Raw genomic sequence first — 16,092 nt, forward strand, 5'->3', positions numbered from 1 at the left:
CTTGGTTTTACTTTTTTCTTTGTTATTGGAACATATGTCGACGAAGTTTACAGCTCGAATTACAAACGTATCATACGGAGCTTTACAGTAGTATGTTTATTTCCAACCCGACAAATAAGTCTTTAAAAATGTATTGTTTCTATCTCAGTGATGATTTTGCGAAGAAGAACAAAGAGTTAATAGAGAAGTGAAAACAGTGTTGGCTGGATGACGTATACTGTTTTGGATCTTTGAAGATGTTGCTTTCATTTGACTTGAGTTCTAGTGGGTGTAACGCTTTGAAATGAGTGATGTAGTTATCAAAGAAACGGCGAACAGATTATCATCATAGTTATTTGTGTTTCATACTTTTCGTAATGATTTGAGGCCTAGTGAATGCAACGTTATGTGTATTTACTAATCTCTGCTCTTTTGTAAAAACGAAAAAAGCACTACTCTACAGTAGTCCCACCCTTCAGTAACTGATTTTTGATGACTGTAACTATAAACGAACTGGTGCGAGGATGCTGTTCGCGAAGAAAGGCGGTTGTAGCCACGGTCTAGACCGTGGTTGCACCATGGGCGGCAATTACGAGACCCTCAGAGAAGATTCCCTTGAAATCTCGTGCAGCACAGAAGAGCTGATCCAAGGGAGCAGAGAGCCAGCTGCAAAATTCCAAAGAAAACCAGACTCAGATTCAGCGACGAAGTGGGGCTGGTGCAGGAGAGCCGACCTCTTGTTTACAGTGTATATTCCCCTCTACTGGTGCTATTTATTTTTGGGTGCAGCTCTTTTCTCTAGAATTGAAGGCCCCATTGAACAGAGGTATATACAGTTCATCCGTGACATGAGGGCTGATTTCCTCAAAAAGCATCCATGTGTTGCAGGTAAATCCTTTGCGGTTATTTCAGATAGTACATTTAGTATTAAATTCTGATTTATTTTGGCTGTTATTCATAATAATTTTCTCATTAGTCGTGCTTTAATATTTTTAAAGTTTCTCTATGAAATTGTCATGTTTTCTCCACCATTATGAGCGTGCTTTCCAAAGCCAGACGATAATTAAAGCTATCTTTGTTAAACATCAAAGAAAGAAGTATATTATGATTTGTGCTTTGTGAATAATGTAAGTCCAAGATAGACTACTAGTAGTGATGTCATGTAGAATTTTAGTTCTTCATTTTCCGACTTTTAGTGACATTTCGTTTGGCAATGTCTGCTCTTGTTTATAATGGAAATTGGGCATTTCCGTGATTTTTTTTTTTATTAGATGAAAAAATTATGGATAAACACAGTCGATTTTTATGCATATAATATGGCCGTATACATATACGTTATATACGTTAATATATATATATATATATATATATATATATATATTATATATATTAATATATACATATATATATATATATATAATATTAATATATATAAATACATATATATAATATATATATATAGATATATACATATATATAAATATATACACACACACACACACACACATATATATATATATATAGTTATATATATATATATATATATATATATATATATATATATATATATATCTGTGTGTGTGCGCATGTGAATAGCACTTATACCCACTTTATTAATGTAATTTTTGAAAGTGGATAATTGTTGATTGTTCTGTAAGTGAGCTTGTATTTTACAGGATTCAAATTCATGTTACTCTTGTGTTTATTAGGATATTTGTATCGTCCAATGTTATATCATGAAATCCCCTCTTGAATTGCAGATGCCGATTTGGAGGAGCTGATCACAGAAATCATCAGTGCCAACAACCGAGGAGTGTCAGCTGTCAAGAATGCTACTAGTGAACCAAATTGGTCGTTTGGACAAAGCTTTTTCTTCTCGAGCACAATCGTAACTACTATAGGTTAGTGTTGTCACTACTGGAATTGTTTTTTTTTCTATCTTATTGTAAAGTATATTGCTGCTTCTCTCTCTCTCTCTCTCTCTCTCTCTCTCTCTCTCTCTCTCTCTCTCTCTCCGTCAGCTGTCCCTCTTCAATTTAAATAGACCATGTAGTAGTGACGTATAATAGAAGATATTCTTGTTACTGGATTTCCCTTACATCCGTACATACTGTACAACGCTTTTATCTCACTTCGTATAGTATTGTATCTATTACATCTTTAGTTCTTATCATGGTGGATAAGTACTATAACTGCTCTTACAGATCTCTTTATCTATGGTACGTAGCATGTCGAGAAGGCTTCTGCAGAATCCAAACCTTTATTCTTTAATCTTTGATAATACCATAAGTGCAGTGCCAGGACCTGCAGTTTTCTTGTTTGATTGTACTGTAAACAAACACACTACTCTGTCTTGGTATTTTTGTTGCAAATTATGCGATGGGAATGGTTATTCAAAGCGCCAAGAATACTTTGTGGTTTATTAACAGGTTGTCTTATCCTCATCCTCTTTGTAAAAACTTGTCTGGTCTTCAAACTCAAAATTCATAGTCATCACTGTGACACTGTTAGTTGGGGGGGGGGGGGTGTCTATGTGCATGAGAGAGGCAGAGAGTTACTTTTCAGATTTTATAAATATAGGGTTTTGGCTAAAAAAAAAAACTTGTTAGACTTCTGGGAAGGTGGGCATTCTCTTGTAATAGCCGTTTGAGAATTACACATTTGAATGAAATTTTCTGCACAATCACGTCATAAAATTGAGTTTTCCCTGTACCTCATGCTCTAACCTACCTAGAATGATGGTCCCATTGTCTAGGCATGTAATTTTTTGGGTCCAAGAAATTTATTTATATCATTCAAAAATAAGATAACCAAATCCAAGGGCTCATTTCTGGGATTCAAAGTCTTGCCGAATCACATTTCTGTGGTGACTTACGTTCCAAGCCTGGTGTTCTGTGTGAAATTTCATAGTTGTGCTGTAAAATTTCAAGTAATTTACACTTTAAATAGAAAACAAAGTCCAATTCTATCACATAAAAGTTTCAATATAATCAAATTTTCTCTGAACATGATATGCGTAGATTTAAAGTTTCAATTGTGGAAATTACATGTTCCCACAAAGACTTTCTTCAGGAATGCTAGTCACACAATATAGTGCAAAGGACACCTTTCCATTTGCAGGAACAGAAAGCCCTTGTACTTTTTTTTTTTTTTTTTTTTTTTTTACACTCGCAGCAAACTGTGTATTCTTCTGGCCAGGGGTTGTGCCCAACAGTAGGAAGTAGCAACTCATTATCCAGCACATATCCAAATGATTTAGGATCTAGCTTGTCAACAGCAGTCTCAAACAAACAAAGCATTTCCTTAGTTGCAATGCATGCTCTGAGGATGTGAGCCTTGATCGCTTCACTAGTTGGAGGCAATTCATTGTTACCCTTGCTGTAGAAATACAAATGAGACCGCAACTCATTCATTGTCTGAACTGCTGTACCTTTCTTGAGAACTTGAACCAGGTAATGCCCCAGCTTTTGTCAAAGTCTCAAACAATTTTGACTCATGAATGTAGTGGCCAAACTCAGCCAAAAATTGCTCTGGATTTGCCTTGAGAGCGGCTGGTTTTGTTCCAACTTTCCTGTATAGGCACTTCCAGTCAAATGAACACTGCAGGTAACACCGAAGAGAGTGAACCAAGCTGTACAGCCATGGTATGAATAGGTAAGAACAATCTGGTTAGATATGCGCATGGATAATGCTACTAGATTCCATCAGTCCCATTAGTAGCAGCCTCTAGGTTGTTGATTACCATTATAAAGATTTGGATGAAATCAGCGCAAAGTACAAATTATTGTAAGTAAAGATTAACTCTGCAAAAACACTTGAATATGAGTTTCAGTAGATCGAAGACATTGGTTCTCCCCTTTCCCCTTAAGATTGCCAATAATGCTTAAACAACTGTACTTGTAAATCATTTAAAATTTTAGGTGTCATTCTTAACTGCAAAATCGCTTACCAGGAACGTCACTGGTCTGAGGAGTTGTCAAGATTTTTGGAGACCTGTATTTATATTAGGGGGGATGAATTTTAGTAGCTGACGAGCATTTAAAAGGGTTGAGCAGAAACTCAAGCTTCAATTAATTTATTTTTCCGGATCTCAGTGTTATTCTCTGGCATCGATGTTCTATTAGGTATTGTGATGGTTTTATAGTCTTGTTTTCAAATTATTCTGATTTTCCTTTGTACCCAGATCTTCCCAGGCTGTATTATCCACTCTTTAGTAAAATATTTGCTGTTAACAGCAAATATTTATGTGAGGTTTATTACCACACAGCTTACTTATAGAATGAACTGCTTAATCACGTAGTTGAATTGTTGGGTTCAGACTAGGTACAGGTTCGTTTTTTGTGTACTAGGTTTACATGTCTCATTTGGCAGTTAAGTATTTCATTTTATGTACAGGGCTGCTCACCTTATTGGAGTCATTGGGCTTGTAGCATTTTGCCTTTCCAACTACATTTCATTTGAAGTGTGTTCAATAATTCTTGAAACGTTGCCTTTGCTTTTGTTTTAGTTATTTCCTCATACATTAAATGTTGCTGCTTTGATATGAAAACCAGTTATGGAAACGGTGGCTCGTGGCTCATTCTGTTAAATGATGAAACGTGGAGTTGGTGGAAGATGATGAACTGAATAGTGGACTACACGGCACACAACTATTTTTTTTTTTCTAGAGTAACATTTTATTTTTTGCCGTGAAGAAAAAGCTAACATTTGTGACATATGACTATTTTTCAAGTTGATAGTTTAAAAGATAATTTTACTCATCTGCCCTCGCCGTTGATTATTGGCACTAGTTTCTGTGGCTGAATTAAACTAGTAAATGAAAAATGCACATCTACTCCTAAGTTTTGTGTTGCTCAAAATATCATGTAAATTATTCCTATGTATTGCAGAGGAAGTGCTTAGCTGTTGTCAGAGACTTTACTTGCAAATAAAAATTGACGCTTGGTTTTGTTGCAGAACAATTCGGCCTCTGGCGAAAAAAATCTTTCCCCTAACTTGTTACGCTCGTAAGATATTTGGATGACTTTATATTAATGGTAAGGTTTTTGTTTTCCCAAGATGTCCAGTTTTTCACATCGAATTGTTACTGGGTCAAACCCCTTTTAGATTTTTTTTAGGTTTATTATTTTGATTCCCAAACCTGTCGACTAATGGCTAGTTTGTATATTAGGCTAAAATTTTCGCCGTCAATACAGGCTTCCTCTGTATTATCCAGATTAACGAAAGATAAAGTACCTTGCAGTTGCCCAATTAAAAAGCTGGGATCTTCCACTACAGTAAACTGTAAGATTTTGAAAGATGTGAGGAGGAACAAAAAATTAAAGGCTGGGCCGTTTTTGCTGTCTTCTTAACTTCACCAAGAGGGAAAAGTCAGTCGACAGTTAATATTGATTTGATAACAGAGAATCTTGAACAGCCAGATGTAAGAAGATACTACATCTTCAGACAAGTAAAAAATGCGCCGAAGAATCGAGTTTTCTGTACAGCCGCTACAGCGTATAATCAAGGCCACGGGAAATGGATATATCTCTCGGTGGTCTCGGTATAATGCTGTATGAGCCACGGCCCATGAAACTAACCACGGCCTTTCCTATATCGTAGCCAGAAGCACGATTATGGCTAACTTTAAACGTAAATAAAATAAGAACTACTGAGGTTAAAGGGCTGCAATTTGGTATGCTTGATGAATTGAAGGGTGGATGATCAACATATAAATTTGCAGCCCTCTAGCCTCAGTAGTTTTTAAGATCTGACGGCGGACAGACAAGGATCTAACAGTAGTTTTCTTTTAAAGAAAACTTGAAAGGCTCTGAATTCTCGACTAAAAAAAAAAAAAAAAAAAAAAATTCTGTATACCAGTCCAAGGAAAAACAGTTATCTTATGCAGACTCCATTTTTACTCTTGTTGGTTCTTTCATTATTCACAATAAGCTAGTAACCTTGACGCGGTGAATTCAATCATTATTCTGTGTGTTTCATTCCAAATGCATTAAGTGGAGATGTTGTAATAGAAAAACCCTTGGAAACTCAAAAAGTCAGTTTAATTGAAGTTTACTTTAAGAGATGGTCTATAATAACGAACAGAATAAGAAAATACTTGGTGGAACATTTTTGCGGTCATGTATAAGAGATATGGGCGGGATATTTGAATGATATACCAGAAGCTGAAGAAAGCCTAAATGGGCCTGTGAGTGAATTCATAGTTTGTGAAGACGGATCAGTAATAAAGAAAGCTGGAAATCCCATTATGTGATGAAATCACTGCAGGGATGATTTTGGACTGTTTTGCGCGATATGGGATGGGGAAACAAAACTTGGATGTTAAGGAACTTGAAGCTATAACAAAGACATAAAAAATAAAGGCATTGTTTTGATTATATTTAAAATCTTCAGTAGGCTGTTGAAAGATATTGATAAAAGAAGATTATAGATGAACAAGACATATTGCTCATTTATCTATGTGCGAAACTTAAAAATTTCCCTTAGATGCTCTTTGTTGATTACAAGGCTTCAGACCAGACTAGTGTAAAGGAGGGTTCTTGCGCGACCGTGACACTCCCGCTAATATGTAAAGCGCATCGACATTATCCACGAACAAAGTATATGGAAGGTAATGTTGCAAAGCTAATCTGCAGTAAATAGTGTGGTGCTTTAAGGGATTGTGTATGTCAACTTTGCTCTTCTCGTAGATTTAATGATGAAAAGTGCTCTAAATGGAAGAGAATGTTTATAGTAATGATAAAAACTTGGTGGATGCGAAATATGCATACGATGCTATTTTAATCATCATAACACTACAAGATTTCCAATTATTGCTTAAAATGCATCATATATCTAGTGAGATGAGGCTCAAGTCAGAGAAAAATAGAAGTAATAAGGACAAAGTATGCTCAGGGATACCTAGTATCAATGAGGTTTAATCTTTCAGATATTTAGGAGCAGCAATATCCGATACAGATTCTCTCCAGTTGGAATTTAGTGAAGTCTAAGAAGGCAGATCAAGCAGTGGCAGGCTAGATGATATTTGGAATTCATATAGACTGAAATTGTTTACGAAAGTAAGATTATACAATAGGCTTAACACGGCCTGTATTGCTCTACACCCATGAATCATGGTTTAACATTGAAGCTATTTTTAACAGATTTTGTTTTCTTTAATTTCAAACTTCCAGAAGATACAGGAGACAGATATCAGAATAGTGTTAAAATGGTACAATACAGAAAAATGCAGAAATTCCATATGTAAATAAGATTTTGAAATTGAGATGAGAACACTGAGCAGGGAGGCTGGAGAGGAGGGGTGGTGGAAAATTAAGCGTTGATAGATGTGATAATGATGACAACATTCATGATCATGGTGATCGATGGTTTGGATGCAGGCTTATTCGGACCTTGGCTGATTCGGACCGTGGCTGATTCGGACCAGATTCGGACCTTAATCTTGGCTGATTCGGACCATTTGCTAGGCTGATTCGGACCCATAAATAATTTTATATTTTAGCAATGAGTATTTCTATATAAGCATTCCGCATCGTTCGTCCCCGCGAATACGAAAGCCACCAGGAATTGGGGCGTCAAATGTATTTCGCCGTGTTTAGTACTGGCCCCTGGGGGTTAATTACAGTCCTCCGAATAAATATTACTTAAAATTCTTGTTCAGGAGGTAAAACTGCATAGAAAAATCGGCCAATCATATGAAGGTCCGAATAAGCCTGGATAAAGGTCCGAACGAGCCAGTACATGGTCCGAATCAGCCAAAGTCCGAATAAGCCTGTTCCCGATGGTTTTGCTGGGCCTCAGTGTGTATGATGATGATGATGAGAAATATGAAACAGATAAAAAGATAAATATAATTGTAGTTTCCCGGTTTTTAGCGATGTGTTGCCGATACAGACACATTAGATGCTCTCTGCAATTCTATATTTAGGAAGAGGAGTAAAAGAATATTTAAGGACTGCGTTTGCTGTGGCAAACCGTTGTCACAAGATAACCTTTAATGCTAACAAGTCGTTTTTGGCCAGCTTACCAACAAAATCTTCCTCCTGCTGCTGTCACCTTATGTTTCAAAAGGCCTTGAAAAACATTCTCTTACATCAGCTGCGAAAGACCAAAGACTTTTTACCGATTCTATCGAAATGAAGGAGCAGTCTCTAGAAATGAAGGGTTAGTGTTCGTAGAAATGAAGGATCAATATCTGTTGAAATCAAGGTGGCAGTGTTGCGAGAGAAAAGGGCCTAATGAGGAACTACATCAGCGATTCCCAAAGTGGGCGGTAACCCCCCCCCCCGTAGGTAATAAAAGTGACATTAGAATTATATAAACGAATGCATAGCTCTGTTAAGCGCCTCAGAGGCGTGGTTGGTATGGTGTTTGCGTCCCACCTCGGTGGTCGCGGGTTCGATTCTCGGCCATCCATTGAGGAGTGAGAGATGTGTATTTCTGGTGATAGAAATTTACTCTCGACGTGGTTCGGAAGTCACGTAAAGCCGTTGGTCCCGTTGCTGAATAACCACTGGTTCCATGCAACGTAAAAGCACCATACAAACAAGCATAGCTCTGTTACATAGTCCAAAGTTGGAGTAATTGTGAAGACCAAATTAAATGGTTTACTAAAGCGTTATTTGTGAAACATATATTTGTGTTTAACATAGCTGTTTTCAATATGAAGAGGGAAAAAACAGAAAGAAAAAACACGTGTGTATCAGGGCGAGGGGTCCGTTGGGAATCCATCTGGAAGCCCAAGGGGCGCCAGCCTGAAAAAGTTTAGGAAACTGAATTACATCATCAAGAGACACAAAGACGAACATAAGATACTACATTAAGAAATTAAAAGAATAATGAAGTTTTCAGTTATTGAGAGGCTAATGACAGTTTTATTGTAGTACATAACTCCACTTGATGGTCAAGTTCAGGGTCTCATTAACCATATGTACCTATGCTGCACTCAACATGATTTTTAATTGTTTAATTAATGGTGGAAAGGGCATTCACGTCTCTTACTTTGGTTATTTTGCAACGTTGATGATAACATCTGTGCCATTGCCTGTCGTAGCTTTGCCGTCAGGAGTTATGCATGTAAGTGTTTTTATGCCCGATAGTGACTTTGAAACCATGTTCTGAACCCCTGGATTATACCACAGTCTTGATTTATTGATAATAATAAAAATCAACCAATCAGTAATTACCTGTGTATGACAGACTAAGTCGCAAGCCAGCAACTTGGTCGTGACAGATTCCTGCTGAGATCGTTCAGACACGAAGCTCCGCCCACTTTTGCATTCTCAGACAAGCCCACACACGGTGTTTTTGCGAACGATACTGACAGTCGTTCCGACAATCGTTCAGTGTATGGCGGCCTTAACGTTCAGTTGAACTGTGCAGTTATAACTGCGCAGGCATAACAACGTTAGTGGCGGGCGTTATGCAGCCAGTCCCGATGTTAGGGTGTTAACTCATCAAAATCATGCATGTCAAATGTTAATGTCATTGAGAGATTAGGCCTACACGCCAGTTTCTTATATTTTGAGGCAATGACAGAGCATAGGCCTACTTGTCAATTTCTTATATTTTGAGGCAATAGTAGGTCATAGGCACACATAAAATTCTTATATTTTGAGGCAATGGCAGTGCATGGGGCTACACATCAAATTCTTATATTTTGAGGCAATGGTAGTGCATAGGCCTAAATGTCAAATTCTTATATTTTGAGGCAATGATAGGACATAGGCCTACTCGTCAATTTCTTATGTTATGAGACAATGACAGGTCATAGTCCTACATGTCAAGTTTTTATATTTTGAAGCGATGTTAAAACATGGGCCTACACATAAAATTATAATATATATTGAGACTGACAGGACATGGGCGTACGCGTCAATTTCTTATTGCAAATCGTTTTCTACCTGTATCTGTTGGAAATTGAGTAACTTTGAATTAATATAGTAGTTTCCACTCCACGATATATAATTTGTATGCATAAAGTAAAATATACTACACATATAAGCAAGAGTGCATACACTTACATGCGTGGATGGCCATATAACTGTAATGCCACTATGCACGGAGAATAAAAGTAAAACTTGTGGTTGCCTAGCCGATGGCGCACACGGATCAATCTTAGGACTGTCTCAGCCTTACACAACTAACAAACTGCTCTCAATGAACAATATTGAAGATATATTTAATAAAGGGATAACAAATTATATTACTGGGTTGAATAAATATAAGGCTGCTGTAGCGTTTCTGTGAAAATGAAGGTTATGGTAGGAAGGCGTCATAAGATGCGTAACGAAATCAGAAAAATATATGATAGCTGAAAAGTTATGTACGAGATGGCCCAAACCAGTCTCCGAGTAGCCCATGAATCACTTGGTTTTGGGGACATTTTTGTAGATTACCCTGTTGGACAAAAGGATACATAAGAGTCAGTCTATGTGTGTTATTAGAAGAATATTCTGGTGTAGACTATATTCATAAAGATCTCGATTACTTTTAATCCAAACAAATGACTAAATTTCAGTTAACTAGAATAGGCAGATAATTCTTTACACCAGTACTTTATGAATAGGTCTGTGTTTATTTTGCAATGTTAGGATACTACCATATGAAAAATTTTTGAAGACACTGCAAGCACCATAACAGCTGCAACAAAACCAAGAATAACCGCAACGAGAACCACAGTAAAACGGCTGAGTAGAAGATAGACCTATAATCCAAATGTTTTAAGGTGCAGCCAACAAAAAAGACTTAGGACCTTATAGGTTTACGTTGTTTTGCATGATCCTTTTAGGACCTTACAGGTTTACGTTGTTTTGCATGATCCTTTTATTTCGAAAGGAGATAATGTCCTTAAGAAAATTCTCAGCAATTTATATCCTATATGATTGTTATGGTTTATCATACTGTAACTTTGTGTTAAACAAAGGTATATTCTGTTTTTGTAGATTGCAATCACTGCTTGTCATGCCTCCGAATGTGTAAACAATTTCAACGAAATCGATTTTAAGACTATTAAAATTAAAATGTAGTAAAATTTCCTGAAATAAATATGAAATACCATCTGCTTAACTCTGAGAAAGTCTTTGTGTTTAAATTTAGAATGGTGAACGCATTAATTGTCATTGTCCAAACGCAGACATTCCCTGTGTCACATCCGTATTCAGGTGAACCTCATTTACAAAACACAACATTGTAGCAAAATGCGTAACACTTTTAACTTCATTCATATTTTCCCGGTTTTTTACAATTTTTATGGAGACTTGTTATGATTTTATTTCGGGGGATAATGTAACGTTTCCTTTTGATAATCAGCAAAATAAATGAAGATGAAAAGAACTACAGATTAACCAACTTTTTGAAACTATTTCCAACCAATCAGCTTCAAGAAATGTTTGTGACAAAATCAGTAGACGGAGCTCAGTTGCAAAGTTAGCTGCACTTTGCATTAATAGTAACTTGCAAAATAATGTTGGAAGTGGTGTGTATAAACAGCTAATATGCATATTTTTATAAAAAAGCAAATAAATTAATTAGGGGAATAATTTTAATTCATAGAACATTTCATTACAAAATTTTAAGATGCCCAGCTTGTTTAATTTTAAGGAAATTGGTCCTCAGAAAAGAATAACTTCGATGGCACTGGTTTGTTGGATGGGCGGATGAGAAGTCTTATATTGTATTGACCTATTATGTAGTTGAAAGTTTTCTATACTAATATATTTATTTACTAGATGTGATGCTTTTTAAGTTTGGGCAGGAAACCTGGTCGCGCAAGTTATTTTAATAACATTAAATTGGAGGTTCTTCTCCCAAGTCAAAGAATTTGAAAATAGGTTTTCGTGAACTCTTGAGCTCATGCTAACAAGAATTGCCTCATTTTTCTACTTTGAAAAGCATGTTTTTGGAAATCTAATATGGAGAACCTAACTTCTACATATGATGTCTACATACGTTTTCTGCCCCAGCGGTGTGTATGCGGAGGCTTTCTGTAGTAAAGGACTTATATATCACCGGAGTAATGGTAACTGAATGTCAGTGAATTTTGTGAAGCATTAATAAGACTTTATTTGATGATTCTAAATATTCGATGATCATGTTTGGTTGTACTGTTGGCAACAACTTAAAAAAGCATTTTCTTATGCTGATAGAAAGGTAGGCATTGTTCGCAAGGCTTATTATTTTAAATACTGACACCAACCTATGAATGAACATTCAACTTACCATCATTCAGAGATACAAACAAATGGGATTTCAAATTAAAATTGTGTTCAAATCACTCCTTTTTGCCACGCATAATTTCAAATTTTGTTTTGCATGCCTATTCTGTAGTAAACAAAATACTGTATATATAGTGTATTGTGTTTCAGGATGAAAAAATGTACAGTACTACTGTATTGAAAAGGCATGAAGAATACAGTAACCAACTTACAAACAATTAAACATGCTGTCTGGAGCATAACTTGTTCGTAAGTAGGGTGAGGTCTGTACACAGATAATAATCTGTATTCTTAATGCCACTTGAAGTATTCGCTTGTCTGGATGTCCGGAGCATCTGGAGGTAATGATGCAGTGTTAGTAGTGACTATCTTTTAGAAGTTTTGATATCAATAGGGAACTCCTACTTTTGCGAGTAAGACTTACACATGCCAGACAACATTTGTTATTAATTTTGTGAACTTTTATCATCTATTCTCTGCTAAAATTGCTGTGATGTATCATCTCATTTCTTTGCTGTAAAAAACAAAATTGTCTCTGGCTGTGCAAAGTATATTTGTAGTAAAACTAAAGAAGGAATATAACACGCTCATTTACCTTGATGCTCTTGACCTATTTTTTATTATTATTCCATATATTCTCTTATATTTCATGATTTGCTGACATGTCCATTTATTTTTATGATTATCTATTGCAAATCTTTTTTTTTATGGAAATTTGCTCGACAGTCCATTTATTTTTATGATTATCTATTGCAAATCTTTTTTTTTTATGGAAATTTGCTGAACAAGTTATAACCTATTCTGATTAATATTTTTACATTTTGAATAACAAGTGACAATTATGATCACTCCTAATACCAGTATGTGCAAAACAAAGAATAATATTGTGCATGTATTACTGAACAAAATTCACTTTAAGAAGCGTAACTTTTCAAAACAGCATATAAATACACTTGTAAAGGTTTTTTCAATCAATTCTACTTCTCACTGAGTAAAGTCTTCTGTTCAACATAATGAACAGAATGATACCATGGTAAGTGAAGCAGTTTGTATATTTCCTCAGCATCCATGGTTTTTGGTCTGATACTAGCATATTTAAAAATGAAGCCATCAGGTCTTGGAAGAAAAATAGAGCGAGACCACATATCTGGCCGTTGTTGAAGCAAGTTTCTGACGGACCAATCATCAGCGAGGGGGAAGGAGTCAATGGCTTATCTACCCAAAAGGAAATTCTCTTGAGCGATTCAATACAAAAATTAACTGCATCTGTCTCTCTTAACGTGTAATGGTTCAAGACTATTTTACTCTAAATCGAGATCTATATTTTTCTTTGAATATAATAAGAAGAAAATATAGTTAATGTGCTGGAATACTATTTATGACGGATGGAATGCCTTGATCCTGAAGAGGCTATGTTCAGTGCCAATATTTTCTTAGTATATTATTTTTCAATACTAATTAAAATTAATGTTATAATTTTCACCAAGTAATATTGTGGTGGGATCACAAGCTAAAAACAAGCAGGCAAGACCCCCCACATAAATTTAACCAATCCGGCTGCCAAACTCGCCCTTAGCCACATTCCTCGTCACACTACAGAAAAAACACAGGACAATTGACTTACCCTCACACACACAACAAAAACACAAACACATGTACTCACCCCAATACTCACCCCAATTCCAGATACTAAGGGGTATGTTGTGATGTCCACTGGACGAGGTCGCTGAGACACAAACAACTGCCGCAAACCAACACACAACAAAGAATTTTAACCACACAACTCAACAACAACACGACAACAACCAAGAGCCACAACCCCAGAACAACATAACAACCAAGGATCACAACACAACAACCAAGGACCATAACCCCACAACTCGACAAGCAACAACACAACAACCAAGGACCACAACTCCACAACTCAACAAACAACAAACAAACAAGAACTACAAACACAGCTCAACAACAAACAAACAAGGACTACAACCACAACAAACAAACAAGGACTACAGCCACAACAACAACACCAACCCTCAACTATAACAACTCACAACTCAACAGAAACTCACAAGCTCAGCAACCTCCCAACATACAAGCACAACAACCTTCAAACACACAGCACAAATAACTCCCTGACCAACAATACTACTGCCAAGACCGCTGCCCAAACGTCTGTCCTTCACGATTTCTCACTACAGACTGACTCCTCAAAACTCTGATTATAAAAACTAACTCCAACTGCACCAGCAGACAACCCAGAACTCACTAACAGCCAATTCAATCGTTAACCATCCATCCACCAATTACACACTCTCTCTCTCTCTCAATCCTCAAGGACATTGTCAAATGGAACTCCCATAACTCCTCCATATTTCCTCCCCCGTTACATTTGACGTCTCCTTACACTAAATAGCCTTCCGCAACACCCAAGGATGCTCGGAGGCAGACTCCCTGGATCTCGTTCGAGGCCCCTCATACACTTTCTCGGTCACATCGCCATATGCTTCTTCCAAACCACTTTCTTCCTGACTCACATTATCTCCCTTGCTACTGTCCTCCAAAATCCCATTCACTATCTCATCGACCCCTTCCAACTCTTGCCCACACATCTCTCGTATCTCTGCCACCAAATAACTCACCTCATTTACACTCCTGCCAAACTCCTGAAGAGACTCATTTATACTGCCAACCACATCCTCACTACTTGGTTCCTTTCCTGCTGAAATCTCACTAAACCCTGACAATTCAAACCTACACACACTACAAGTATCATTCCTTCCCTTAAAGTCATCCGTACTACACACCTTATCCACCATTTTTACCCTAACACTAACCCCTCTATCATGCAGTTCACGTTTCTCTCTTTCATTTCCTTTCCTTACCTTCCGCTTTCTTCCATACTCAACCAACACTAACTGCCAATCTCACAGACCTATTTGCTCACTGATGCTTGGCTCACATTTATTCACTTTCAACCACTTGCTTATCGCATTCTCCAAAACATACTTTCGCATACTAGAGGACCCACCCAACTGAATCCCCTTTTCACTTAGTTTCCTAAATTCCCAGCCTGACTCATCCTCTTTCGCCTACACACACTCACCACATGACCTATGACCTTCCATTCCACATTCAACACACTTTGCACACAGCTCCTTACACATCCTAGTATAATGTCCACTCTTTCCACAATTACCACAAACCTCGTTCACATGGGTACCCCGACATCCACTCGCTATGTGCCCTACTTGTCCACACCTCTAACATTTAATATCCATATCTTTCTTACACTCACTCACTAACTGCCCATTTGCCCACACCCAAAACACACCCCTAACACCCACCAACTCATTCTTCTTTTGTCCTGGCTTACCACATCTGTATCACTGATGCTCTCGCTCACAACTAACTGACCCTACTCCTCCGACACTCGCATTCCTATCTTTTAGGGCTAACTACACTCCTGTTACTTGCTCTAACACTCCTGTCAACCGCTCACTCTGCCATTCGCCTTGGCCCTTCTAAAACTGCTTCCCTATAGCTTTTAAACTCTGGTATGACCTCAGCTACTTCAGTCCTAACACTAACACTTTACTCTCTTTCATACACCTATCTAGCTCGTAATCCTTTACTATTTCTAAAATGTCGTTCCATGCTAACCTTTCATTCGTCCATCGCATTTTCTCCTTACGTTTCAGATTTATAAACTCATATACACACTCAGGCACAGTTGCCAACAACTTCCTAACTAACTCTTTTCATTCATTTATCCCTTCTTCCCCAAACTTTTTCCTGGCTAATGTTTCTAACCTGTAGACATACATTGACAACGACTCATTCTTGCCTCTTCAAAATCATGCTTTCTCCTATATCTAATGCTACTCTTTATCCTATT

At 37.1% G+C, this 16,092-nt stretch overlaps 1 protein-coding gene across 8 annotated transcripts in view; it reads left to right on the forward strand.

Annotated features, from left to right (window-relative positions):
• Positions 1-16,092, forward strand: part of LOC135217472 (potassium channel subfamily K member 6-like) — a 191,279-nt gene that overhangs the window by 29,827 nt on the left and 145,360 nt on the right. For 5 of the 8 annotated variants that reach the window (XM_064253383.1, XM_064253414.1, XM_064253425.1 and 2 more), the window contains exons 2-3: positions 149-867; positions 1,740-1,880. In XM_064253383.1, coding sequence (XP_064109453.1) covers positions 504-867; positions 1,740-1,880 — 505 coding nt within the window. In that variant the 5' untranslated portion in view covers positions 149-503. The remainder of the gene's footprint in view (positions 1-148; positions 868-1,739; positions 1,881-16,092) is intronic. The other 3 variants (XM_064253405.1, XM_064253404.1, XM_064253398.1) reach the window with 1 other exon arrangement.

This window comes from Macrobrachium nipponense, chromosome 19 (genome assembly GCF_015104395.2).
Source record: "Macrobrachium nipponense isolate FS-2020 chromosome 19, ASM1510439v2, whole genome shotgun sequence".
NCBI lineage: Eukaryota > Metazoa > Arthropoda > Malacostraca > Decapoda > Palaemonidae > Macrobrachium > Macrobrachium nipponense.